A 27,125-nucleotide genomic window follows, 5' to 3' on the forward strand; every position below is an offset into this window, starting at 1 on the left:
TTGTTCCTCCTTTGGGGCTACAATGAATAAAGCTACCATAAATACCCTGGGACATGTGTTTGCATTTCTCTTGGTAAAAATCTAGGAATGGAATCTGGATCACATGGTAAATGTATGTTTACCGTTATAAGAAAACTGCCAATTTCCCAAAGGTGTTTTGCCATTTTACGCTCCTATTAGCAATGTCTGAGAGTTCCAATTTCTCCACATCGCTGCCAGTATTTGGTGTTATTAGTCTTTTAAATTTTAGCCACTATAGAGAAGGTGAACTAGAATCTTGCAGTTTTTTGGTTTTTGTTTTGTTTTCTTTTTTTTGACAGAGTCTCACTCTGTCGCCAGGCTGTCTGACTGCAGCCTCAGCTTCCCGGGTTCAAGCAATTCTCATGCCTTTGCCCTTGAGTAGCTGGCACCACAGGCACACACCACCAGGCCCAGCTAATTTTTGTATTTTTAGTAGAGACGGGGTTTCATTATGTTGGCCAGGCTGGTCTCGAACTCCTGGCCTCAAGCGATCTGCTTACCTCGGCCTCCCAAAGTGTTGGGATTAAAGGCATGAGCCACCGTGCCCAGCTAAGTCTTGTAGTTTTGATTTGCATTTCTCTGATGACTAATGTGGAGCATCCTTGCACAGCTTCCTTTACGAAGTGTCTGCTCAGTGCTCTCAGCATTTTTTATTTGGCTTTAGTCTTTTTGGTATTGCTTTGTAGGAGTTCTTTATGTATTTTGGATACAAGTCTGCCTGCTTTTTCATTTTCTTACTGGTGCCTTTTGAGGAGCAGAACTTTTACTTTCAATGAAGTCTAGTTTATCAGATTTTATTTCATGTTTAGTGCTTTCTGTGTTTTTGCCTAGGAAATCTTTGCATATCCTCAGGTTGAGAAGATTTTCCCCTATTTTTTCTTGTAAAAGCTCTACAGTTTTAGCTTTTACATTGAGGGTTATGATTCATCCAATTAGTTTTTGTATGTGGTGTGAGCTATGGCTCAATGTTTCCCCTCCCCCATACATTTATTCAGTTGTTCTAGGACCATCTGTTGAAAAGATTGCCTTGCTCCAATGACACTCCAAGGTGTCTTGATTGAAAAATCAATTGATAATATATGTGTGGGCTATTTCTGGGTTCTCTATTCAGGTCATTGACCCATTTGTCTATTCTTTGGTCAGTACCACCCAGCGTGGTTATTGTAGCTTTATAGTAAGTTTTGAAATCAGATACTGTGAATTGTCCAAATTTGTTCTTCTATTTCAAGATAATTTTGCCTATTCTAGGTCCTCTGCATTTTCATATAAATTTTAGAACCAGCTTGTCTGTTTCTAGGAGTCTGTTCAAATTTTGATCGGATTGCGTTGAATCTATAAATCAATTTGGGGAGAATGAATGTGTTAACAATACTGATCTTAACCCATAAACAGAGTTATATCTTTCTATATTTACTTTTTTCTTTGATATTCTTTCCGCAATGTTTTGTGGTTTTCAGTGTAGAGGTCATATATACGTTTGTTAAATTTATTCCTAAGTATTTTATGTTATTTGATGCTATTGGCATTGGAACTTTAAAATATTTCATTTTCTTTCTTTTTGGAGAAAGACACTTTTCGTTAGCATTGTTACAGGCAATGCATTATGTGAGCTGGTCCTGTGTACAACCATCCCAAGCCACAGCAGACACATCAGTAGATAATATCTATCTAATATTGTACACAGCGCAGAAACAGGATCACCCTGAATGTCAACAGAAGACTGAAAATCACTTTACAAAAAAAAAAAAATAACACCCATTTTCATATTTTAAAAAGTGCCAGCCCTTGAGCAGCAGAGTTTCGGAAATGCGGGAGGACCTGCCACCAGGTGCCTTCGCTGGAACGTGGCCGCCAGCCGTGAGTGGCCGGGCCCATCCCGTCCAAAGACAAATGTCTGGAGTGCTTCAGCTCATCTTTAAAAGGCGGCCAGGCCCGTTTATCTTTGGAGTTCTTCTGTCTTAGGATTTTCCCTCTCTACTGTTTGTAATTTCATGAGCACGTCAGCCTAACGGTGAGCCGACCTTCAGGCTCCTAAGCGTGAAGGCCGGAGACTTTCCCTTTGTAAGGCTTAAATCTGAGTGCAGCAAAGAATGAGGAAACCAACCCCGGACATTTTAAAGTCGAATGACAATGGAGCCAGTGCCAATGTTGAGAAGCACTACCACCGTCCCTTAGAGTTCTATTTTGGTAAATACGAATGTTTAACCAGTTAGCAAAATATTTAACCCAGTTAGCAAAATTAACACCGTCATTTCCATAGTTACTCTGCTGTGTATGGCAAATGCTGCAAGATGAACATCCCATTTGATGAAGCACATTTGAGAAATGTTTGCCAGAAAGTGTGCCTCCGTCTCAGGACCCTAAGCCCAGGGGGATGAACAGAGACCCCAGCAGCTCTGTGCCTGCTGCCGTGCGGGTGACTCCTCTTCCTGCCGACAAGGTGGGCGGTGAGAACGAGGAGGCCCAGTCCCACCAGGGCGCCGCCGACGGCGATGGGGATCCGCGTGTTATTCTCGTCCAGCAGACGCTCCTCCGCGGATCCGAACTGGTTGCCTTCCACCTTGAAAGCCTGGCCGCACACTGGGAATATGTTGATTGAAAACGCCTTCGTGCCGCGGACACGCTCCGCTCCGGCTGTAGAATTGCCGATGGCTGCCCGCAATGCTCGCAGGGAGTCGTTGGCAGCTTTAAAAGCGGGGTCTCTGGAGTCAGGAAGAGTCGTATTCAGCTGGATTCCTCGTAGGAAAATCCGGCTAGAAGCTGCATTCATCCCCAACTGGAAGCCCAGGACCGTGCTGCCCTCGCTGCGCCGCTCCCGGGTCTCCAGGTGGGCGCCGCGCTCCCGCTGGCTGAGGTCTTGCCCAGGTGGATGTTGAACAGTCTTGTCACCGTCGTGTGGTCCCTCCTCTCTGGGTGAGGTTCAGCTGCAGTCCCGCGCTGGCCGGCAGGCAGGTCCCGTGGGTGCCGCTCACGCTGTACGTGGCCACGGAGGGGAGAAGGGGCTCTCGGCGCCGTGGCGGGGAAGGCGCGTCTCGCTCGTGGCGCGTCTCTCCCTTGCTGAAGCTGCTGTTGGAAATCTAGGCCTGGATCGGGGCACCGCGGAGCCTGATGGTCTCGCTGTTCATGCGGACCTGGGTGCCTTGATATCTGGTAGAGATTCCACAGTCTTGATTTCCGTGGAGCTTGCACTGAGGAAAATGTGTGTGTCTGACAAGTTCTAAACAAAACTCATAAGCGGGACGCTGTCAGGTGTTGCATTTCTTGTGAAATGGAAGGTCAGTGTCTGTCTTCCTCCAAAGCACAATCACGTGCCTGGGGTCGGAAGTGTGCTCTTTACTGCAAGAGCCACTGTCAAGCACTTCTGCATTGGATGGCAGGTCAAAGGTCACATTCTTAGAGCCACTCTTAGAGTCGTAGTTCATCGAGAAGGCAGCGGAGAAGCTGGCCATTACGCAGGCTGCCGCGTTGCCCTTTTTCACCGCATCCACTGCGGCTGCACCACGCACGAGGCCCAGCAGCAGCAGCACCAGGGGCAGCCGGGGGCTCCACCAGATGCAGCCCGGGCGGCAGGCGCCAGGGGAGCCGGGGTGTGGGGAGCCAGGGCGCGGGGAGGCGATTGCGGGGCGCTGGCCTGAAGGACGGTGGCGTTCCTGGACCAAAAATATTCCATTTTCTGTTTGCTGCTATATATGCAAATAACCTTAATTTTTATAAAATCGTGTTCTCTGAACTTGCTAAACTTACCTATTAGTTCCAGTGTTTGTTTTGTAGATTCTTGGGATGTTCTATGGAAACAATAATTTTGTCCCTGAATGAAGGCAGTTTTACTTCTTCCTTCCTTGTCTTTGTGCCTTTTATTTTGTTTTCTTGCCTTACTGCAGGGGCTGGGACCTACAGTGCAAGGCTGAATAGAAGTGGTGAGAAGTCCTCCTTGCCTTGTTCTCAATTTTAGGGTGAGAGTGTTCAATATTTTACCATCAAAAGTTAGCTCCAGGTTTTTCATAGATGCCTTTCATCAGAGGGAAGAAGTTTCTTTTTGTTCTTAGTTAAATTTTGTCAAATGCTCTTTTAGCATCTGTTGAGATTACCCTCTATCTTTTCTTTTTTATTCTGTTAATGTAATAAATTGCACTGACTGATTAATTTTTTCAATGTCAAATTAACTTTAAATTTTTGAAATAACTCTGCTATGTGCTATTGTTGCCATATAACTTACACTTATATATATTATAAACCCCACAATGCAACATCGAAACTTTTGCCTTAAATAGTCAGTTGTCTTTTTGAGAAATTAAGAGAATAAATAAAATATAGTCTTTTATTAACCCACATTATTTATCATTTCCAGTATGGTTGATTCTGTCCTGTAGACCTGCAGTTGATGTCACTTTATTTCAGCCTAAAGAATTTTCTGAAGCATTTTTGCTGCTGGTCTTGATAATAATGAAACCTCTGTTTCCTTCTATCTGAAAATGTATTTTTTTGTTTGTTTGTTTTGGAGACGTAGTCTCACTCTGTTGCCCAAGCTGGAGTGCAGTGGCATGATCACAGCTCACTGCAGCCTCAACCTCCTGGGCTCAAGTGATTCTCCCGCCTCAATCTCCTGAGTAGCTGGGACTACAAGTGCATGCCACCACACCTGGCTAATTTTTGTTTGTTTGTTTGTTTTTGTAGAGATGGGGTCTCCCTATGTTGTCCAGGCTGGTCACGAACTCCTGGGCTCAAGTGAGCCTCCTTCCTTGGCCTCCCAAAGCGCTGGGATTACAGGTGTGAGCTACTGCCCCGGCCTGAAAATGTCCTTACTGAAGACATTATCCTTATTTTTGAAGTGTATTTTCTCTTTCTACAGAAATTTGAGTCGACAGTTTTTTCTTCTCTTGGCACTTTAACGATGTTATTTTGTTGGTTCTTATATACAGCAGTCTTATTGTTTCCCTTTATGTAATGCATCTTTTTTCCTTTAGCTTTTTTGAAGATTTTCTCTTACCTTTGGATTTTAGTAGCTGGACTATGAAGTACCCAGATGTGGTTCTCTTTGTCTTTTTATCCTGCTTGGGGTTTGCTGAGATTCTTGGATCTGTAGATTGCTGTTTTATGTCAAATTCAGGACATTTTTGACAATTAGTTTTTCAAATACGCTTTTTTCTGCTTGAGTTTTTCTCCTTACCTTCTAGGGCTCCAAGAACATGTAATTAGACCACTTGATACCATCTCACAGGTTGCTGAGGTTCTGTTTCTTTCTCTGTCTTTTTCCCCATTTTCTCCCTGGTTTTTAAATTGGATAATTTCTACTGATCCATCTTTAAGTTCACTGTCCCTTTATTCTACAACCTGCTGGTAAGCCTATCCAGTAAAGCTTTCGTTTCAGATATGGTACTTTTTGGTTTTAAAGTTTTCATTTGGAAGCATAAGAAACAACAGCTAAAATAAAAAGTGACTAGAAACCTTCTGCATAGCAAACAATCAATGCAATGAAATGGCAGCCTATGGATTGGGAGAAAATATTTGCACATTTTATAAGGGACATAAAAATCTTATAAAATATATGGTTTGCAAATATTTTATAATATCCAAAATATATAAGGAACCCACACAACTCAACAGCAAAAAAAAAAAAAAAAAAAAAAAACAAACACCACCACCCCACACATCCAAATAATCTGATTTAAATATGGACCTGAATAGACCTTTCTCAAAAGAAGACATAAAATGGCCAACAGATATTTGAAAAGCTGCTCAACAACATTGATCATCAGAGAAATGCAAACCCAAACCACAATGAGATGCCACCTCATACTTCTTAGGATGGCTTCTACCGAAAAGACAAGAAATAAGTGTAGACAAGGGTGTGAAGAAAGGGGAACCTTTGTACACTGTTGGTGGGAATATAGGTTGGTGCAACCACTGTGGAAAACAATATGGAGGAGCCTAAAGAAATGAAAAGTAGAACTGCCATGTGACCCAGGAGTCCCACTTCCATGTATATACCCAAGGGAAAGGACATCACCACCTCATAAAGATACCTGCACTTCCATGTTCATTGCACCATTGATAGCCAAGATATTGAAACAACTGAAGTATCTGTTGATGGATGCATAAAGAAATTGTAGTGCTTATAAATACAAAGGAATATTATTCAGCCTTAACAAAGAAGGAGATTCTGCCATTTGCTACAACATGGATGAACCTAGAGGACATTATGCTACGTGAAATTAGCCAGACACAGAAAAAAAATGCTGCGTGATCTCACTTATATGTGGAATCTAAAATAAAAATGGAATACATAGAAACAGAGAAAAATGGTGGTTACTAGCAGCAGGGGAAGGCACAGTGGGAGGTGGGGAATGAGAAAACATTGGTCAAAAGGTACCATGTTGCGGTTATCTAGGATGACTAAGGCTAGAGCTGTAATGTACAACATGAGGACTAGAGTTCATTGTATTGTACTGTACGCTGGAAACTGGCCAAGAGCATAGAGTTTAGGTGTCCTTACCACACACACGCTAAAGCAAAGGTAACTATATGAGATGATGGGTATGCTAATTTGCTTGACTGTAGTCATCTCTTCACTTTGTATATCAAGGTAAGTACAGTTGGCCCTCCATATCCACAGGTTCCACATCCCTGGATTCGATCAATTGTGGATCGAAAAGTATTCCAGAAAAAAGGATAGTTGCATCTGTACTGAATATGTACAGACTTTTTCTTGTCATTATCCCTTAAACAATACAGTGTAGCTATTTACATAGCAATTACACTGTATTAGGTTTTATAAGTAATCTGGAGATGATTTAACGTATTAGGGAAGACTGTGTAGATTACACATAAATCTACACCATTTAATAGAAGGGACTGGGGAATCCATGGATTTTGGTATCTTTGGGGTGTCCTGGTCCAATCCCCATGGATGCTGAGGGACAACTGCGCATCACATTGTGCACCTTAAATATATACAATCGAAAAGCAGGTCTAAAGCAAGAAAAAAATTCCTGTTTGGTTCTTATAATGATTTTGTACTGTGTCAAATTAGCTAAGCTGGAACTACACTTCCAGACTCAATGCCCGGTGTGGTTTCGAGTCAGGGTCAGCCAAAGAGAAGTGTGTGTGAGATTTGCAGACAGAAGTGCAGCGGTAGCTGTTTTGCACACTGAAGTCCGCACAGAATACCAGGCTCTGCCACTCTTTGCTGTAACCTACCGCCGTGCTTTCTTGGCATGGGCCGCAGCCAGATTCAAAGCCACCCACTGCTGCTGGCTCTCCTCCTTCGGTTTCCCTGAGACCTAACCTGGTGAGGATGCAGCTCCTCATGGAGGACACTGGCTCCGTCTGCGGGTCATCTGCCATCCTGATGGGTAGAGTTGGTGAGTGACAGATGTGGGTTTCAGTTTGTTTTCACGGATTCCTGTTTTTCCTCTTGAGTTCCAGTTCGTTCTTGCTTTCTTCCACATCTCATCCAGCTTTCCTTCCCAACTGCTGGTCATGCTGACCTACAATGACTTCAAGCTCACCATTGGATGCAGACACCAGCTTTCCATAGATTTCATCACCAGCTCCCACAGTTTCATAAGGTCTAATCCCTACGATAAAATCCTACATTCTATCACTCACAGGGGCTCTGTTCTTTGACCAAGCCCTAACCATTTCTCTGCCGAGATTCTCCATCTGTTCCCTCATTATGAATATCTTTTCCTTTACACAGTTACAATGTCTGCACTAAAGTCATTCTAATTCTAACAGCTGGGTCATAACACTTTTTATTATATACTGGATATTTGAGGGGTAGGCTGTAGATACTCTTGTCTTCCTTTGAAGGTGTTTTTGTATTAAGCAGTAGTTAAATGGTGGGTTGATAAGAACTGAGCATATAGAGGCTTGAATTCACATTCTGTTTGGGTGGGTCTGTCTCAGCTTTGTCTTTAGGCCTAGGGTGAATCTCTTGGTCTTGGGACAGTCTTTACTCCCAAGGTGTAGTTATTCTGTGCTTTCAAAGGAAATCCTGAGGTGTTTACGGAGCCCCTCCACCTCTGTGTGACTCACACTCCAAACTGTCCTTACTACACGTGCAAGAGCTGAGATCCCGTGTTGAGATCCTGCTCTGGAATCCTGCTTTCGGCTTTCCGTGTTGCATTCCACTGGGGCACCTCGAGGCTCCGCTGTGTCTGCAGGGCTCAGGAGTCAGCCAGGAATTTCAGAGGAGTTTGTAAACAGATTTGGGGTCTAGTCTCCCTGTGGCTCGCTGCTTCTGGGCTAGCCCTCCTCATTTCCAGACACTCTGGAAATGCAAATTCTGTTCTCTGACACTTCACGGTGACAACCTTGCAGCCTTCTGCTTGAATTCTAGCTGTTGCGCTCCAGACAGACTGGGGAGTGCCCTTTGGGAAAAAGAGCCATCAAAACGCATATCGCACCCAGTGCAGTTCTCTTGATTCAAGGGTTGTTGCTGCCTGCTTTTGGTCACTTTCAAGTGCCTTTCCGTTTTTGTTTTTTGTATTTTGTTCAGAGTTTATAATTGTTATCTGCTGAAGGGTGAGTCTAGTCAAGCTACACCTTACTCAAATGAACTTTGAGATCACCTTTTAAGGCTGAAGTAAAAGGAAGAGAGAAGGGGTGTGAGGGGTTGCGAGGGGGTCTGTGAATTCTGTTAACAGAAAGAGAGAGCGCCAGAGGTCTGGAAGACGAGGCTGGGAGTAAAGAGGTATCTGAGCAATCTGCTCCTTTAATACCCTGACTCCTTCTGCTGGACAAAAATGTGAGGGGAAGAGAGAGAGAGAAAGAGAGTGTAAGAGCACGTCACAGAGTACTCTAGCCCTGTGTTCCTGAAATCCAGGGTGCAGGGATTCAAGGGCACTGGAGGAACACGAGGCAAAGCTGCTCTGCATGCCAGCCGCTGGTGTGTGTGTATACGTGTGTGTTGCTGGTGGTGTGTACGCACGTGTTGCTGGTGTGTACGTGTGTGCTGCTGTTGTGTGCATATGTACACATGTGTGTTGCTGGTGTGTGTGTACACATGTGTGCTGCTGGTGTGTGCATGTGTACACGTGTGTTGCTGGTGTGTGTACATGTGTGTGCTGCTGGTATGTGTGTGTACACATGTGCTGCTGGTGTGTGTACAAATGTGTGCCACTGGTGTGTGTGTACACCTGTATGTTGCTGGTGTGTGTGTACACGTGTGTACTGCTAGTGTGTGCATATGTACATGTGTGTGTTGCTGGTGTGTGTGTGTACATGTGTGTCACATGCGTGTGTACACGTGTGTGCTGGTGTGTGTACATGTGTGTGTTGCTGGTGTATGTGTGTACACATGTATGCCACTGGTGTGTGCATGTGTACACGTGTTACTGGTGTGTGTACATGTGTGTGCTGCTGGTATGTGTGTACACATGTGCTGCTGGTGTGTGTGTACACGTGTATGCAATTGGCATGTGTGTACACTACATGTGTGCCGCTGGTGTGTGTATGTACATGTGTGCTGCTGCTGTGTGTGCATATTCATGCGTGGACTCCAGTCAGTGCAGTTAATTTGGAAGAACCCAGAGGCTAGGAAGGAACACTCGGTCTGCCCCTTCCCTCCCCCATTGCTAATTATTGTTTGAAATGATCAAAAACGAGAATGACAGAACGACTCCTAGGTTAGACTCCAGGACACTTTGCTCTTCTGCTTTCTTCTTTTAAACTTGTGTCTGAGGGTGTCTGGCCAGCATGCTGCTGATGGGTTAGAAATTGTGGCACCTGTTACTGGTCTGCAATTTGGGACAAAACCCCTGCCATCAAAGTGGCAAATGGGAGGCCCGCCAGCCAAAGCTGGGCTTCTTACGAGTTTAACATCCTAGATGTTGGCCCAGGTTGTGTTTTTAACATTTTTGGAATTAGTTGCACATGTTTTAAACATGGGTCTTAGCTGTCTCCTGCAGATGGTGTGTGTTCTCTCATTTGCCACAGTTCCCAGAGCCCCCTGCACAGAGGCCTGTCTGCTTCTCTTACTCGTATTTATTAACAAATACAAGTTTGGCCCCATATGTTTCTGGGTTTGTGAGTCCTGCCCTAAATCATGCTGTTGACGTGTGGAAAATAAGGATACCTATAATATCCCCTGGAGAAAACAACACGGCAGGCGATCCTGTACCGGGAGGATGGCTCGAACAGTAACAGTTATTCCCACAAGGCTTTTAGAAAGCTTTCCTCAGCCTAGACCTAGACCTGGAGACGGTTTCTACTGAGAAACAAGCGCGTAAGTTGAGACACACCACTGAGCTGAGAGGGAGGGCTGGGATAGATCAGCAGGCAGGCCGACCATGGGGCGGTTGGATGGCTCTGTGAGAGCTGTGTGGAGGAGACAGGGCCTTTGGCAGTGAAGAAAATGCAGCCACTTTGGGGATGAGTGGCAGCCTAAGACATCAGAGCAGCGAGAGCCAGACACTGCCTCGACGGCCCCACACCAGCAAAATGCCCTGCACAGAGTGGAGGCTGCCAGGCTCGTGGGGTCAGGGTGAAGAGGTGGAGGATGAAGGAGGGCTGAGTGGTGATAGAACGGGGTGGAGGGAGAGGAGAAGGCGATGAGTGTTCAAGGTGGAATAGAAATGCTATGCTAAAGCAAACTCTGGGAAACCTTTAAGGCTGGAGAGTTGAGAATTCAGGGCCAGTCCTACAGAAAAGGCCTTCTACAGCAGTGGTTACGAATGGGAGATCTTGGAGCAGTTACACGTGGGCTTTGCAGTTGATCATCTGGGTGACCCTGGGCAAGTTTTTAGCCTCTCTGAATATCCTCACCTGTCAAATGGGGATAGGATAGGCCCACCCTCAGGTTGTGAGTGTTCAATGAGTGAATACTTGAGAGCGCCCAGCCCAGTTTCTTATAAATGTTAGTTTCCGTCATTACTATTAGCTGTACTAATAGTAGTAAGACATGAACCCCTAAGTGCCATGGAACGTCCATTATGGTCATGATCGTCGTCATCCTCATTGAACGTTCTTTATGTTGAAGCATCCGTATATCAGGAAGCCTTTGCAAAATTACAAATATATAACCCAGATGGTCTATTAGTAGCAATGAACAAACTTTGGAAGGATGGGCAGAGGTTTCAGAAGTTCAGCCTGCTGCATTTGGTTAGGACTCTGCCTCAGTGGCTTTGAGAAGCATAAAAGCAGCACGAGATTCCTGGGCACTGGGGGAAAGGGTAGAAGAGAACCACACCCACTGCGTGTGTCAGTCTGTATTAGATACAGTATAGCCACATTCAGATCTACCTTTAAGCTGTCCTGTGCCATAAACGTACTAAATTCTTCATCGTCAGTTCAGTGCTGTGGCCGTGCTGGGCTACATGAGAGCTCATCTGTGCATGTGAGCAGGAATCTGGTTGGGATAAAGGTGGGTGCCTGTGGAAGAAGCCTCTATTCTTTTGGATCAGGAGAAGGAACAGCTGCCACTGGTGGTCTGACCTCACTATAGTGCCCAGTCTGCCTGAAGGAGGCCTTTCTCGGCCCAGAGCTTACAAAAAGCCAGGCAGATGCCACCAAAATCAGAAGCTGGTCCCAGTGAAAATCAGTCTGGCCTAAAAGGGATGCTTCCTTGTCTCTCCCTGTGCTTTCTTGTTTGGCTTTCATGGAGGTCTGTGTTGTGGAAGAACTTGGGTCTAATTGCTGCAGGCAGATGCCTGTGCTCTTTCAGCTGAGGCAGATGGGCAGGGGAGGAGGAGGTGGGGGTGGCTGTGAGGAAGGAGGTGACATTTGTAAATATGTCAAGGGACAATGCAGAATCAGTAGACACATTGGAACCTTTGAAGTGAGAAGATGAAATGATCTTTTATAAACGATGCCCATGGTTGTAAAGATAGTAATGGGATTAGTGAGGGTATTGATTCCTAACTACCTGGGAATGACAGTGGATGAAAATCAGCTGTAGGGAATAGTGACTATTTCAATCTCTTCCTGTATAACACTTCACAAGAGCTGCTTACCATTTACAAAATCAGCTGTCACTTTTCCCCTTTTCATTATAAACAACAAAAGGGCCAGTAGCAGGCAGCATAAGGAGGAAAGAAGAGCTGTAAGTGCCTTGGCCAGCCTTCTCCCCAGCTCAGCGGTCTCCCAAAAGCCAAGCATTGCATGAGCAATCCTGTCATTCCCTGGCTAGGTGTTTCTCCAGGGCCAATGCACCCTGGGTATACTCCCTAATGGACCCTCTAGGCGCAGCAAGCACTCAACTCTTCAGCTATAATTAGGCTAAGTCCAGGTCCCTCGTCACTACTCCAAGCCCAATTAATGAAGATGCCTTCCTAGGCCACGCCCTGGCTGTTTCTAGCTCCTTACCCCTTTATCCATCGGAACCTTCACATCCATCGAGAGAGTACCTGTTTCCCTATTGATCATGGCTGTTCTCAGCTTCAGGAGGAAAGACAATGGCATTAGTTCCTTGGCTCACAGGGGAGGGTGAAAGTATGGCATTCTTCAGACCAGATTAGAGGCGATCCCCAGAAACACTTTTGGTTCTTCCCTTTTTCCTCTGAGAGAGATACCAGGAGGGAAGATGGACCTGACTCTAAGCTCCATCTAGCTCATAATTCCAGGCATTCACCAAGATCCCACTCCCATGTGGACTGATGCATTGGGGTACAGAGTGCCAAGTTGCTGGGACATAATTTCCTCTAGGACGAGATATTGCAATCAAAAGCCAGGCTAAAACATCACTGAAACTCAGACTCTGCAGCTTATACACATGATCTCATCCAGCCTCAGTAGTCCTTGTGATTCAAGAAGATATTGTTATATTTTTATAGTTGTTAAAAGAATTGCTCATTTTAGGCATTGCTTGTGGCTTGAGCTTGGAAAGGCTCTGGGATGAACCTGTTCTGCCTGACAGGAACAGAGTGACCTCAAAGCTCACAGCCACACAGCTGACCCATTTAGTTGGATGTAGAGCCTAACTAGCTTCCCTTCCCCCTATTTTCCCCACTCACAGATTCAGCCTGGTCTTCCCACTCCACTTCGGAGAGATCCACACTGTTGTAGTTAGGTTTGGGTTTTAGTTTCTTCCCCTCTCTGTACTGGAGTGGGCAGGTCAGGAAGAAAAACATGTGGTCAGTATACGTCCTGCTCAAGTTTATCTCGTCTACAAAGCCTTTCAGGTATATTCATAAAAGCAAAGGATTCCTTAGAAATCAATCAATCCAGTAATTACTTAAGGTTATCTGGGCAAACTTCCACCTGATACAGAGCTCCCCTTACTGACATCTATGACAGATGGTCTCACAGCCTCTGAGTGAATCTTCCCCATGGCAGGGAGCTCCCTATCTCGTGGGTCAGCTTGTTGGAGCTTTGGACAGCCCTAATTGTTAGAAAGTTCCTCCTCACACAAAGCTGAAATCCATCTCCCTGTTACTTCCATCCACTGATCTTCCTTCTTTCCCCTGGAGCTGCATAGAATGTGTTCCACCTGACAGCCCCTGGGATTTCCAAAGATACTTGTCACGCCTAAGACTTCACTGCTCCAACTGAGTTTGCCCGGTGTGAAGGTGCCTCAGCTCCCTCTGAATATGCTGTACTTTGTCTTTAATGTCACTCTCAAAATGGAGTTCCCAGGATAAAAGCCAACCTTCCAAATGGGGTCTGACCAGTGTGGCGTGGGCTGTGATCTGTGCACTAAGGCGTCAGGGGGCCCTGACTGCTGCCTGCGGTTCTGCTGTTTTCCTGGCCAGCCACACTGACCTGGCAGTTCAGGAGGAGATTTCAGACAGTTCAGTCCCCTTGGTCTTCCTCATGGGGCACACTGTCAGGTCCCTCTTCACAGTCGTAAGCTTGGGCACTGAGTATTTCGCAGAGCTCTCCAGGCATCCCTAATATATTTCATCTTGCTAGTTTCAGCCCCTTTGTTTTAGGAGACTGCTTTCTGAATACTAATTTTCTCATTTAATGTATTAGCCATACCCTCCAGACTTTATGGCATCTGCCTTCTGCATTTTCATCTTAGGGATAAAATATTTGAATGGGACGGAGACAAGGACAGATCAGTGCTTAATAAAGACCTCCCTTCAACTTGACATACAGCCATTAATCAACATGCTGAGTGTTATTATTTTCTGGCCCTGACTTCTCTCTCTCTGAAGCCAAGACAGATGTCATCAAGTTATCTATGATTAGGTCTGCAGCACTTCCCGGGTTTAGTTTATTAACCCCAATCAAAAAAGCAAAAAGGATAGTTTATCATTGAGGTAAATTAAGGATTAATTAACATGTCTGCTTTGAGCCAAATGAGGCCCCCAGCAGATGCCTGGACAGCTCCGGTCCCCTATCACTGCGTATCTTGCTTCTGCCAGTTTTTTGTTTGTTCACTTTTTTCGGGGAAGTGTCGTGCTGATTTCTTGCCTGTTCAGGGGATCTGTAGGATCCCCTTTCCCCTCTTTCCCTCCTTTCCCATGCCTGGATCATGCTTCTTGGTCTTATTAATGACCATACTCATCAAACAGCCCTGTCCTGCCATCTTTTACATGGGATCTGTTTCCTTTGGGTGGGGCTCAACATTCCATTGCCATTTCCTAAATCCTGACAAAGCCTGAAGATCATCTGTAGCTCCTCATTTTAAAACTGCAATTCTACTCCATTAAATACTCCTACATGGGGCACTGACAGAAAGATTTCAGTCCAATGGCATGGCTCTTTTAATTTATTACTGGGCATATCCTCGCTATTTTTTCTTTTTCAAATGTAACTATTGTTTTCCTGATAGTGCTTTCCTCAGATAACTCATTACATTGGCTTTGCTATATCTTTTGTTTTGTAATCGTGTCCTGTGTGGTATTATTCCCTAATTGTTTCATTTGTGTAAGTCTAGTTTTCCTAATTAGAGTACAAGCCTCCGTTTATAGCATTCTTCACTGCATCATGAGGTCAGGCACGAGGAGGCCCACAGTGTGAACCCACTGGTTGAAGCCTTATATTCGTCTAGAGTACATAGATGGTAACAGGCAGTTTATGATCAGTACCCCTCAATTCTACAAGTCAGCTCCACAATCAGCATATTATTTCCCTAGTGAGTCATTCTGCTGGCACTGGGGCTGTCCCCCGCAGAACCCCTTGGTACAAGGGAGTGACATGTTATGGGTTCAGATGCTTGCCCAGCAGAGCCTGATTTGGAAGACAGCATGAACAGAGTGGCTCCCAGTGTGCCCTGATCTCTCTCTATTCAGAACCCCTAGAGTTTGCCTTAAATAGTTAATCATTGCCTTGCAGATATTGAGTGTCTATTTGAACCAAATGGAATGAATGGAGTGTGGCTTAGACTGACCTCTCCAAATGACACCTGGGCAGATGAGGCCCTAAGTTCTCCAGAAGGTGCTCTGTTGTCTGTCCTCTGTTGCCATCTGTTATTCACCATAAGACTGGCAGAGGGCAAAGGGCTACTATTCTCCTAGGACTTTAGCTCCCGCCGTCCCAACAATCACACTGAGAGCTGTGGTCATTATTGCTGCATAGTGCTCAAGTGCATGACTAGCTCCTGGAGGCACAGCTTTCAGATGAGACAACGCAACTTTCTTCCTCAGCCATCAGATGCTCAGTTGAACTCATGTGAAAATACCCCAGCCTCTGCGTCACAGTGAAGAGGGCTGGGAGGGCCAGGAGCACTCAGGAATGCATCCTAAGCTGTGCTGCTCAGGAGAGGGCTCCCCTGCCATTTCTATGGTTAGCTCCTTGTTCACCCAACTTCACAGGCCCCCAGAGTTCTGAGAGACTCCAAGCAGATGTGAATAATGGCCCCGCGGGCTCTTTAGCCTCAAAACTGCACACTTCATTACGTGCTCTCTGGCCCACTCATCAGTCATTTCACATGTTTCTGCCTTGTCTCTTCTGATAGAATCTAAACAACTTGAAAACAGGGACCATGACTCCAATACATTTTTTTTCTCATATTACCCACTGGGTTCCTAAATGGAGCCCAATGTGTGTTTGTTGTTTTAATCGTTTTTGTGAATTACCCCCAAATCCCATACAGTAAGGATCCCAAGGCAAAGAAGATCTGTACCTACCAGGGGCCGGAGGTCGGGATGGGAGAGGATGTAGCCATTGTTGGTGTTCAGAAAGGCGTATCCGTGCACTCCAAGCTGCCAGAGTCCAGGGTGGAGGCGCATTAGGCCTGCTGTTTGTGCTGGGCATCTGGAGTTGGGCAGGGGTTTGGGGGCCACAGGATGGTCAAAGATGGCAGCTCACAGCAGTGAGTGTTTTCAATAGGAACATAACTGAGCCAGTGCCATGCTTCCATCACTGATTGAGGAGTCCTTTCCAAACCGGACTGTTTATAGCAACCATCATCATACATATTATTACCTGACTTATTTACCACCACATGTTCTGGGTGCTTTGATGATGTAATCTCACTCACCCTCACAGCAGGACTGTGTGGCACGGAGAAGCAGACTGAGAAACTGAGACACTGGGCAGGGAAAGGACTTACTGAAGGCCACAGAGCAAGTCATAGTTCGTGGTGGGAAAGGAACCCAGGGGCACCAGTTGCTGCTCCCCTGCTCAGCACCTGCACTTCTTGGGTGGTGATGGAGGGGCCCCATCCCAGCTCTGGGCTTGGCTTGCCTGGAGAGAGGCTCCCATCACGGGGCAGGGAGTTTGCTCCTGGGGAACCTGGGATCCCCACAGGGAACAGACCCAGGCTCACCTTGTACCGGGGCGCCAGCTTCATCAGCTCTCTCAGGGCCACATCTGAGCCCACCACACCCAGGAGAATGCCATGGGATCGCTGGAAGGAAAGACACAAGGGGTGGGGGAGACCCAGCTTCCCTGTGTACAAGGTTAGACTGGACCCTGGGCCTGTCCAGAGCCTGGAAGAGGAAGCCACTTAGGCTTTAAGTGGTTCTTCCTCTGCAATTAGATTCTAGGCTGGGAATAAAAATCTAGACTCTATCAGATGAGGTCCCAGGAGCAAAACCAGCTGCTAGGAAGATTAATACCCGTATTAATATTTAAGTTGTAATATTTAAATGGAATCCAAAGTTAAATGAAATATTAATCTTCACGGCACAGGGTGAAGTTATCGGGATCTCAGGGACCATAACTCACAGGGGCTCTGAAGCATACAGAGCCTGTAATGAAACATTTCCTGACCTGATGGAGGATGGAAGGCTCGAGAAATCCCCTCACCAGAGGCCTTTACAGACAAGTTAGAGTCTGCACAACCTGGCAGATTAAGCATGGCTTTGCAGGAAGGCTGACGGGCAACCCTCCAGCCTTATATCCCCAAGGCAGGGGTCCCAACTGCAGAGCAGCGAAGCTACTCGCAGCCAGCCGGCAGTCACTGCGGAAGCTGTGGAAAAGCACAGACCACCAGCCCACCTCCAACCAGGAGAGTCTGGGGTAGCTACTCTGGGACAGGCCTGGAAATCTGCATTCAGACCCTCCCAAGGTGGCTCAGAGGCACAGCCACGTCAAGAATCACTGGTCTAAAGATGGCACTGAAGCCGCAGGTTCTAATCCCTGCTGCAACGTCTCCAGGAGCAGCCGCTCACCGTTTCGTTCTTCTTGCTGAAGACCGGCATGGCCACAGTGGTGAGCAGCGTCAGGCTCTGAGCCTGCGAGCTGAGGAGCTGTCAGGGAGGGGAGAACAGGGGTCAGAAGGTGCGGCCTAGGGCCACTGGTTTGCCGCACTCAGAGCACCCAGTGCGGAGAACCCACAGTCACCACATCAATTATCCAGCGTCACCTTCCTACAGGAAGGAGGAAATCCCAAATGAGAGTTCCCTTCTCTGCAAAAGGAGAGTTGGCAGGAATGCTGGGGGCCAGAAGTGGACTGGAGGGCAGGACCAGGCTGATGTCACTCAGCAGGGTCCTGAGCCCCATGACCCAGCCCCAAACACATTCACTAAGCTGTCTCGTCTCAGCGAGGCCCAGGCCGAGTGTTAAGCGCAAACCCAGGAAACAGGCCCATCTGCGCCTGCCCAGAAACAGAGAGGCTTTGCACAGCACGAGCTTTCCAGAAACCTCTGATATGGACTTAAGGTTGCTACAGGCGAGAGGGAGGACATTGACCCAGAGCTACCCAGAAACACAAGCACACCCCGAGGAACCGCAGCGCAAAGGCAGGCCGTGGTGCAGCTGTAGTGGGCTTCGGGGCCGTTCCTAGCACACAGGTCAGACCCACGTGGTCTCCACTCACAACACCAGCGCCAGAACCCTTGCCACCTCTAGATGGCTGTCCGCCCTGACTGGCCGGGCTCGCCGTGCCGGCTCCTCCAGCTACTTGAAAGGGGCTCTGCACGTGTGCCCCACTTTATAACAAAAGTAGGCTTCTGACAAGCATGTGGGAAGAGAGGTATCATAAGTCCGACCTTGGATGAGATCAACTAAAGGAGACTGCTGAGTCATGGAAGTCCACAGTTGACTTTCTTGGAGAAGGAAGCACATTTTGGCCACCACGTCTCTTTCTCTCGCCTCATCTGAGTTTTCAATTTAGAGTTAGAAGTAAGGCTTTCTGAGAGTGAACCACGATGACATCTAATTGTTTTCTGAGCTTGGACACATCTCTACGGGCTGCATGAGGGCTTTCCAGTCTCCTTCCTGAGTTAGGAATGCATGAAGCCAGCTTGTCCCTGGCTCCCAGAGAGCAGCTCCCAGGCTCTTGGAGGCCCCTGTGGCCTGCTCTCCCTAGGACATGTCTCAGTCTGGGAGGAGTCCAGTCACAGCTGTCCCTGCACTCATGTTTCTGGACACCCTTGCAAGGGTGGACACCTGCCCTGGGCTCAGGAGAGTGACATCCTCCACTCAGAGGGTTCCGAAGTGGGTCCGGGAGACCTGCAGGTGACCCTTAACTTCAGGGACTCCTAAGTCAGGGACAGGAGAGGGAAGGAGGAAGACAGAGGAGATGTAGGGACTGGTTGTAGGGGGCGGTTCTCACTGAGGGACAGGTGTAAAAGTGAAGATCAAACTGTGAACTGTGGCCTCGTCTGTGTGCGTGGAGGTAAGAGAGCGCCAGAAGGTCAGGCTGTCCATAGAATGCTAAGGACATCCTAGCACTGTCCGACATCAGTTACAGCACACAGGGAACCTGGGGTTGCCTCTACCCACCTTCTGCCAAACTCACACCCAACACTCCAGGCCACCTTCAGCAGGTATGGCCTATGCCCGGCTTCTCTCATCGGATTTCATGGTTCCGAAAGCCTTCGCTTTCCAGCTCCCGTGGCACGACCATAACACTCCCAGGTGAGGGAGGCCCACACGGAGCACCGGAGCCCTGGCCCCTCCTGCCGGGCTGGCTATTGGCAGGCAGATGAATGCACGGGTGATGGAGAGGAAGCGCAGGTGCCAGGGTTCACAGGAAGACAGCTCAAAGAAGATCCCCTCCTGTCCTCCTTCTCCCCACCCACCTCTCTCTCATCAAACCTGGACACACAGGGCCCTATGAACACTTGGACAAGGGAGGGAGAGCCCTGCCCAAAGGCAGCCAGCTCGTCTCTTCTCAGCAGCAGTCGGTGATGGTCAGATGACATCTGCTGAGCATGGCCGTGTTGGTGGAGCCCCTTTAAAGTAGATTAATGAGCTTTTCATCCCAAATTTGGCCAGATGGCTTATGTCTACTATTAACAGGTGGAGGTAAGCATGCCACTGCTTTTGGACATAGAGCAACTCAGAAGAAAGCTGACCATTGCATCGTTGCATTCCCAGCCTCCTTTGTCAGCATGGGGACTGAGTTCTGGCCAGTGAGAGGTGAATTCTGGGTTCTGGCAAGAGTCCCTGCAAGTTTCCCTCACAGGGGCGAAGTATCCCCCTTCCCCTTCCACGGCCTGATGCTTAAGTGTGGTTTCAGTTGACTCATGTTCCACCAGCCTCCTGAGCATGAGGATGAGGGCCACATCGCTGGGACAGCAAAGGGGACAGCAGGGAGGAGCCTGGGTCCCTGATGACCAGGCCAGAGAGCTCGTGGTCAGCTCTGGGCTTTGTTTACCCAAGGGGGACATTCACTTCTATCTTATTTAAGCCACTCTTTTCGGGTCTCTCTGGAGCCCAGCCTGATACATCATCACTGAAGCAGGTGGCTGCCTATGTGATGGGGATTTGATAAATGGCAGAAAGGTCTCCCTTCCCCAGAAAGGTCCCATGTGAAGCTCTCCCTTTGATGTTCATTCTTTCGTGCAAGTCATTGCTGCCTGCAGTCCTTTGAAAATGCAGGGACCCGGGAAGGGAGAACGTGTTCCAGCTGTGGGATGGTGGATTTTTGGTCTGACCCCTTTCTGCCCCGGGTGGGTGGGAGGGAGGGATGATGAGGGAGGCGAGGACTGTGGGGGAGGAGGAAGGAACAACTTCGGAGCAGGGGCCCTGTCCGTGGAGAGCACCTCAGGCAGGTCTGCTGGGAGTCTAAGGCAGCATATGGGCAGTGGTCCCATTAGTGGGCCAAGGGCTGTCAGGAAAAGAGGAGGAAAAGCATGGAAAAGCGGCTTCATTCACCCCTTCTTAACGTTCCCTAAGGAGGTGCTAGGCCCACCCCTTTCCTGACCCAGGAAGTCACTTCTTGCTCCCTGGGGTCCCTAACTCTGAGGTGGGCTTCTCGAGCTGGGAGCTGCTGCCAGGCTCACCTTGCTGTCCATGTAGGCCTCTGTCCAGATGATGTCGTGGTCATGGTTGATGACCATGGGGCGGCTGAGCACGTGCAGGTATTCCATCACGTTCTCCTGGGTGTCCGCCAGCGTTGAGATCTGCGTGTAGTAGCCTGCGGTGGGGAGGGCCGCGTGGGTGTGGAAGGCAGGGCTTCCCTGGGAACCCCTCGCCAGGGCCTGCACCCTCCCCAGCTGCAGATGGCTCATAGCCGAATACTCTCTGGAAACTGGCCCGGGGCACAGGGAGCTGCTTCCCCACAGTTATGTCCTTTACCCAGGGGCAGCCGCAGGCCAGTGGGAGGCCAAGGCTCACTCTGCCTCACCCTGGAAGATCTCTGAGGGACTGTCCCACCCAGAGCTCCGCGAAGGAGCAGCAGGGCCTGATGCAAGAGTGTTGGGGGTCAGCCTCTCCCTCTCCCAGCCTCGCCCTCCCACTTCCTCACAGGAGCATCTCATGAGAGTGCCCTGTAAGCTTTCTTCTGCCACTCTTAGGTCTCTTCAGGGAACCCAATCAGAGGCAGAAATCTCTGCCTCTCCGCTCCTCCTTCCTCTGGTCCTTGTCCTTGCTCAGGTTGTGGGGTGGGTGTTACAGCCTATTCCCTGGAACCATGGTGACACTCCAAAGCGCAGATGGCGCAGAAGGCTGTGAACGGCCTCTTCACACCCCCACCTCCCACAGTGTTCATCCCCCTCGCCAGTGAGATGCAGCACTTCTCTGCTCCCAGCAGGTCTCAGACCCTTTCAGCACACTGTTCCCTCTGTCTGGAACACCCTTCCAGTCGCCCCACTGACTTGGAGAGTGCCTCCCCCATGGCCCCCGGCACCCTGAACAGTCTGTGTCTCTCCACCATCAAAGCACATTTCAGGCTGTATCGTGGGTGGTGGTTTACTCGTATGTCTCCCTGCTGGACAATACCGAGAGGTAGACCGACCCTGAGTCCATCCTGATCCCTCTTGGTCCCCCGGTGCCTGGAAATGGGGCCAGGTGCATAGTGGATGCTCAGTGAATTTTTGTTGAATCAATGGGGTCTGGTCAGAGATAGATGAGGACCATTCACACACAAAACATTATTCCAGAGAAAACAGTGACCCTCTGCTTTTTGTCTGGGAGCAGAACCAGAGTCCATGGCTTACTTTGCCGAAAGAAAGAATGGGGGCAGGATGGAGACAGAGCTGACATTGTCTCACCTTGCTTTTTCCAAATACGAAGGAGGGACTGAGGCTGCTGTTCTTGACATAGCACTGCTCCTCTTAGGGGCCCATGGGGAAGCCCGTGCTCAGCACCTCCAGGGCTGGGTAACCCTGTCCCCTGTGCTCAGGTGCAGGTGGGAAGGCACCTGCTGGCCCGGCACTCACCTTTGTTGTTGCATGCAATCCACTTCATGCGGTCAGCAAAAGACACTTCTCTCCCAATGAGGTAAGTGAAAACTCGGACCTAACCCACAAGACACAGAGGCACTCAGCAGCAAAATTCCCGGCCATAAGTAATGTTAACATTGTTTATATGAGTCTTAGATGTTGGGCCCCGTGCTTCTCAGTCTTCGGGTTCTCCAATTTCACCCCAAGGCCCAGGCAGCAACACAATTCACCCAGGGCCATGGGGACTGCGGGTAGGTGCAAGGCTGAGATTTACAGCCTGGCAGTTCTGATGTCCCCAAACCATATTCTGGTCCCTTACCCCAAACCTCCTACATCAGGCCTCTGTGTCTCGGGTAGCCATAATTTTGGAACACTCAATTAAAATGCATCTGAAAGCAAGAATGGCTCTAATAGGAAAGCAGATTTGAATGGGGGCCATCCTTTTAGGGGCCCTGCTGGTGATCCCATCCATGGCAGCAGGAGAAGCTTTTTTCTCCCTGGACACCCGTGGGAGGGTCACCTTACAGTCTGGCCAGTTATACTTCTCAAACACCGGCTCGTAGTCCTCCACGGCGCCGTCGCTGATGAGCATGATGGCCTGGTTGCAGAGGCTTCCTTGCTTGGCCTCTTGGAACTGTGTAGGGAAGAGGAGTGCCCATGACCACAGGCCAAGCCCGCCCCCCTCCACCTGTCGCCTTCCTCCCAGTCCTCCCCTCCCAGGCCTCATTACAGTGGGCACCTGCTTCAGGATCTGGAAGGCTTCTCTCAGGGCTTGGTCCACGACCCCCACACCTTTGACCATCAACTCCTCCACCAGCAGTTTGAAATGCTGCCATGGGTGAGATATTAGAGAAGCATCAGGGGGTTGAGTGGGCCAGTGGAGCTTCATGTTTGGTGTTAATTTAGGAGGCTGTTTAGGGCCATCCAGAAGGACATGATTTCAGGGCCTGTGTCTCCATGATGCAGCTAAGTTCATGGACTGGTCCTCTACAATAGGTGTTTCTCAAATGTCCCCAAGATAAACTGAGAGAGGGGAAATGACTTGGTACACATCCATGGCCACTATTGGTGGGAAATGCCAAGTGTGAAGCTGAGTACAGGGGGAGGACAGTTCTGGGATGGAGGCAGGGTAACCTCGGCTCCCAGACCACAGCCCGCAGCCCGCAGCCCAGGGGTGCGCACTTCACAGCAGAAAGTGTGGAGGTGCCAAGGGCAGAGGCCCGGCTTCAAGAGGAACTCAAACCCCAACTCCTCCAACACAGAGGGAGGAATCTATGATGTGCAAAAGCTCTCTTTAAAAAATTATTGCCATGTCCTCTCCTCCTTGGTCTTTTACCAGAGGAAAGGATGACACTCAATGAAGTTTAAATTTGTCCTCCTTTCGGGGAAGCTTCTCATGAAAACTGACATAATGGAAAGGCCCAGGTGGGAGGCAAAAGGGGAAATTGAGTCCTATATAATCCACAGGGTGAAAAACCAGTCCTGAATAAGGAAGGTTCCCTTTGCTATGAGGTCTCTATCTGTTCACTGTTTGCTCTGATAAGCAGCAGTGTGTTTACAGGGCGGTTCCCTGGGTTGTTTGCATGGGTAACGTGCTCTGCTCTCATTCCAGGTGCCATGGGAATAAGCAAAAGGGGCCACAGAAACAGTCTACAGAGACAACCGCCCACCATCCAGACAAGAGCAGGGGCTTGGAAGTCTCAGGCCACAGTGGACACTCACCTCTCGATTGTCTCGGTCCGCCTGGACGAGGATCCCTTTAAAACACGGCTCGATGTAATGGACGTAGTCATTGTACTGCGGTTGCAGTGAGTTGAGGGGAGGTGGGGGGAGAGTAAACAGCATCAGGTTGCAAAGTCCAGGCCCAGCAAAGGCACTCACGCAGGTCACCGGGTGGTCAGGGGTTGTGGGTCACCTTGGTACCTGTGTATGATTTCTAGAGCAAGTGAGAGCTATTCTAGAACAGGAAGGCACATTTACCGCTATGATATTAACGAAGTCATTCTCCCCCAGGGTGTCCAAGATGGTGGTGATGGTGTGCTTGGCAATAGTCATCCTCAGCCCCTTCATACTGCCGCTCACGTCCACCAAAATCACTATGTCCTTGGGAGAAGTAGCAGCTTGAATGTACCTGAAGGAAGAAAGGGACATGCCCAAGATGGGAAAACCAAAGCCGGAACCAATACCTGACCAAGGGGTCTGCAGTTATTTCTCTTCAGATGCTGGCTCGAGCCCACCCAAAGTTCAGGGCAACCCATCTATGCCAGGTTTTACATGTTCCATAACCACTTGACACAGTGCTGAAGCCATCTAGGGTGGCAGTGGTTGGGGATGTGCCACCTAACAGGCCAGGTCGAGCCCTGGAGGTAACGCTTGTTCCTTTTGATTTAGACCAACCGGGGTCCCTGAGGGGCTGGCAGCAGAAAGGGAGAGAGCTGGGCTTCAGATTCTGTTACCAACTTGCCAAAAAAGGGGTGTGGAAGGAGAGGAGAGCCTAACAAAAGGCTGACGTGGAGACAGCTCAGTGTCCTGGCAGGAGGTTTAGGTTGGGAAAGACAAACATCATCAGTCCTGGAGCAAGGCAATTGTAGAGGGAAGGGAGGAATGCTAGCCCTCTTCCTGCTCTTGTGTCGGGCTAGGGTTCTACACACCCAAGGCCCTTGAGTGGTGGTGGGGGAAGGGGCGGAAGTAGAGGAGGATGAGGCAAAACCCGAAAGCTATGAGATAAATACCCGGGCTGCAAACCTTTCCCCTATGAGCTCTTACCAGCCGCGGTTTCGGCAGTCAAAAGTAATGACTCCATTCTCATCAGGTGTCCATTTTATACCTGGGAGAATAAAGACTCGTTCTTTTACTAGCTTGGTGAGGCCACCCCAGATCCCCTGGCTGGGTGTGGACCCCCAGGATGGCCATGATCCCCAGGGCAGAACAGCTTTGGAGCTAGGGAACAGGGTGGGGAACACTGGGACATGCCCTGTAGACTGAGACAAGTTGGCAAGGGGACATCTACCAGCCAAACTGCCCAGATGCAGAGCTGGGGGTAATTTCACAGGTGGGTCCACATGGGTGGTGCCTGGGACTCATTTGTGAGGCAAAACCTCATATCAAATAGTGGAGGGGGAAGCTTTGGAGAAGTGTGACTTTTAACATCCATTACCATCCAGCAAAGTGTGGACAAAATGTTGAAAAAGGCAAGTGCTCTTACTTCTAACCCACTTGCCTCTAGGTGTTAAGCTCATTAGCACTCAGGATCCTTCCTGTTGGCTGGGATGGGAGAAATGATTTGGCTCTATGACTGTAGGCTCTTTGAGGTCAGGGATTCCTAGAACCCAGCAGAGTATATGCTTAATAAATGTCTGTAACTTGAATGAAAGGACAAATGAATGGATATGAAAGATCTTGCGTTGACCCAGTAGCAGAATGCTGGTGTAGATTTTTATCCTATCCACCTAATAAAAAAATTTGTATAGATGCACAGAAAACACTGACATGATCCACAATAGAATCTCGATTTGAAAAGACTTTATGATTGGAAATAGTGGGTTTAAAATAAGAAGAGTAAAAATAACAGGTGGAATTGCAATATGTTGTGATTGGGATAGACAAAATGATTGTAGCAGTATTATGAATGTCTAGAAGCTCCAAGGGCCCTTCCTACTCCACAGTGGTTAGACTTCAGATGACATACACCCTTTGAGGCATTGCTGGCATCTCAAAGGTAGGAGAGGTTGTCAGAGACCATGCTCTCAAAACCAAACAAATGAGAACAGAGCCCCAGGCGTGAGGCGTATGTGTGAGGTCAGCTAGCACCCAAAGCCTTGAAGGTGGGAAGCAGAGCCATGGGAGTGTGGTGTGATGGGAGCTTGAGTACCACTGGTCTGACCTAGTCTTGCCGGCAGTCATGGGAGGTGGGGCTTTCCTGAGGCCGCATTCTTACAGCAACATGGTCATGGGGAATTTGATCCTTAGAACAGCAATGAGGAGGAGAAGCTGAGTCTGAGATTACTGGCTCTTAACCAAAATCTTCGAAGAGGACTTTGGAGGTCCTGGATGAGGGTACCCTCAAGTCCAAATGGAAACAAGCGAATTTTCTTGTGGATTCCCAACTCAGACCCGCTGGACGCTGAATAGGACAAGCAGCATGGCCTCACAAGCAAAGATCGCCAAATACATAAGGAGCAGACCCCTATTAGTGGGAGGCAGCAGACTCAAGAGCTATCTCAAGAGCTGGATATAGCTTCTCAAGAATTACAGATGTTGGAATGGCCAAATACCAAACACAAACTAGGTACGTATGAGAAGAACACATAATACAAAGAACATACAAGAAATGACCAGGAATGAAGAAACAGCCTTGCAAATATGAAGCTTTCAGAGATGAAAAAATGTATAGGCTGAAAAAAATAAATTAAATGGATAGTGCTTTATTCATGGGTAAAAAGAAAATGCATACATTTGTGGATGTATCCACAGTTCTACTGAGGCTGGAATGAGAAGGTTTAATACACATCTGATAGGAGTCACAGAAAGAGAAAAGGGAGAGCATGGAGGAAAGGTGATGGTTAAAGAGATGATATTGGCAAATATTCTAGAACTGATTAAAAATCCAATTCCACAGATCTAGGAAGCACAGTGTATCCCAAACAGCATGAATAAAAAGATATCCACATATAGACACATGGTAGTGGAACTGCAGAACTTCGAAGGCAAATAAATAAATAAACAAATACCACGAAGGCAGCCAGAAAGCCCACGACACCTACAAAGGAAGAGCAGTTAAACTGGTAGATTTTCCCAACATCAATGAAAGCCAGAAGACAGTGGATAAACAGTTTTAAGATGTTGAGAGAATAGAATTATTGATTTAGAATTGCGTTGTCAGCAAAACTATCATTCAAGAATGAGGATAAAAGGAAACATTTGTAGATAAACACAATCTAAAGCAGTTTATACTGAAGGCCCCACTGTAAAGGAACTTCTGGAGGACTTACTTTAAGAAGAAGGGGAATGATATGGGAAAAACATCCTGACATGCATGAGGGAATGGTGAACAAATAAAATGGTAAATAAGTCATTAATTCCAAGTAAGTGATGTTTATATCAAATAACAATACTTGTGTGTCTGATTTGTGGGGATGAAAAATTTGAAATATTGACAAT

At 48.0% G+C, this 27,125-nt stretch overlaps 1 protein-coding gene and 1 pseudogene across 1 annotated transcript in view; both read right to left on the reverse strand.

Annotated features, from left to right (window-relative positions):
* CACNA2D4 (calcium voltage-gated channel auxiliary subunit alpha2delta 4) overlaps positions 1-27,125 on the reverse strand; it is a 126,237-nt gene that overhangs the window by 70,125 nt on the left and 28,987 nt on the right. Inside the window, exons 7-18 of the mRNA XM_063693749.1 lie at positions 24,732-24,792; positions 23,946-24,096; positions 23,688-23,762; positions 22,705-22,794; positions 22,486-22,599; positions 21,963-22,041; positions 20,586-20,719; positions 17,526-17,603; positions 16,679-16,759; positions 16,038-16,112; positions 12,975-13,061; positions 12,328-12,399 (exon numbers count right to left, since the gene is read on the reverse strand). Coding sequence (XP_063549819.1) covers positions 12,328-12,399; positions 12,975-13,061; positions 16,038-16,112; positions 16,679-16,759; positions 17,526-17,603; positions 20,586-20,719; positions 21,963-22,041; positions 22,486-22,599; positions 22,705-22,794; positions 23,688-23,762; positions 23,946-24,096; positions 24,732-24,792 — 1,097 coding nt within the window. The remainder of the gene's footprint in view (positions 1-12,327; positions 12,400-12,974; positions 13,062-16,037; positions 16,113-16,678; positions 16,760-17,525; positions 17,604-20,585; positions 20,720-21,962; positions 22,042-22,485; positions 22,600-22,704; positions 22,795-23,687; positions 23,763-23,945; positions 24,097-24,731; positions 24,793-27,125) is intronic.
* Positions 2,282-7,365, reverse strand: LOC109028992 (lysosome-associated membrane glycoprotein 1-like; annotated as a pseudogene).

The sequence above is a fragment of the Gorilla gorilla genome, chromosome 10 (genome assembly GCF_029281585.2).
Source record: "Gorilla gorilla gorilla isolate KB3781 chromosome 10, NHGRI_mGorGor1-v2.1_pri, whole genome shotgun sequence".
Lineage (NCBI taxonomy): Eukaryota > Metazoa > Chordata > Mammalia > Primates > Hominidae > Gorilla > Gorilla gorilla.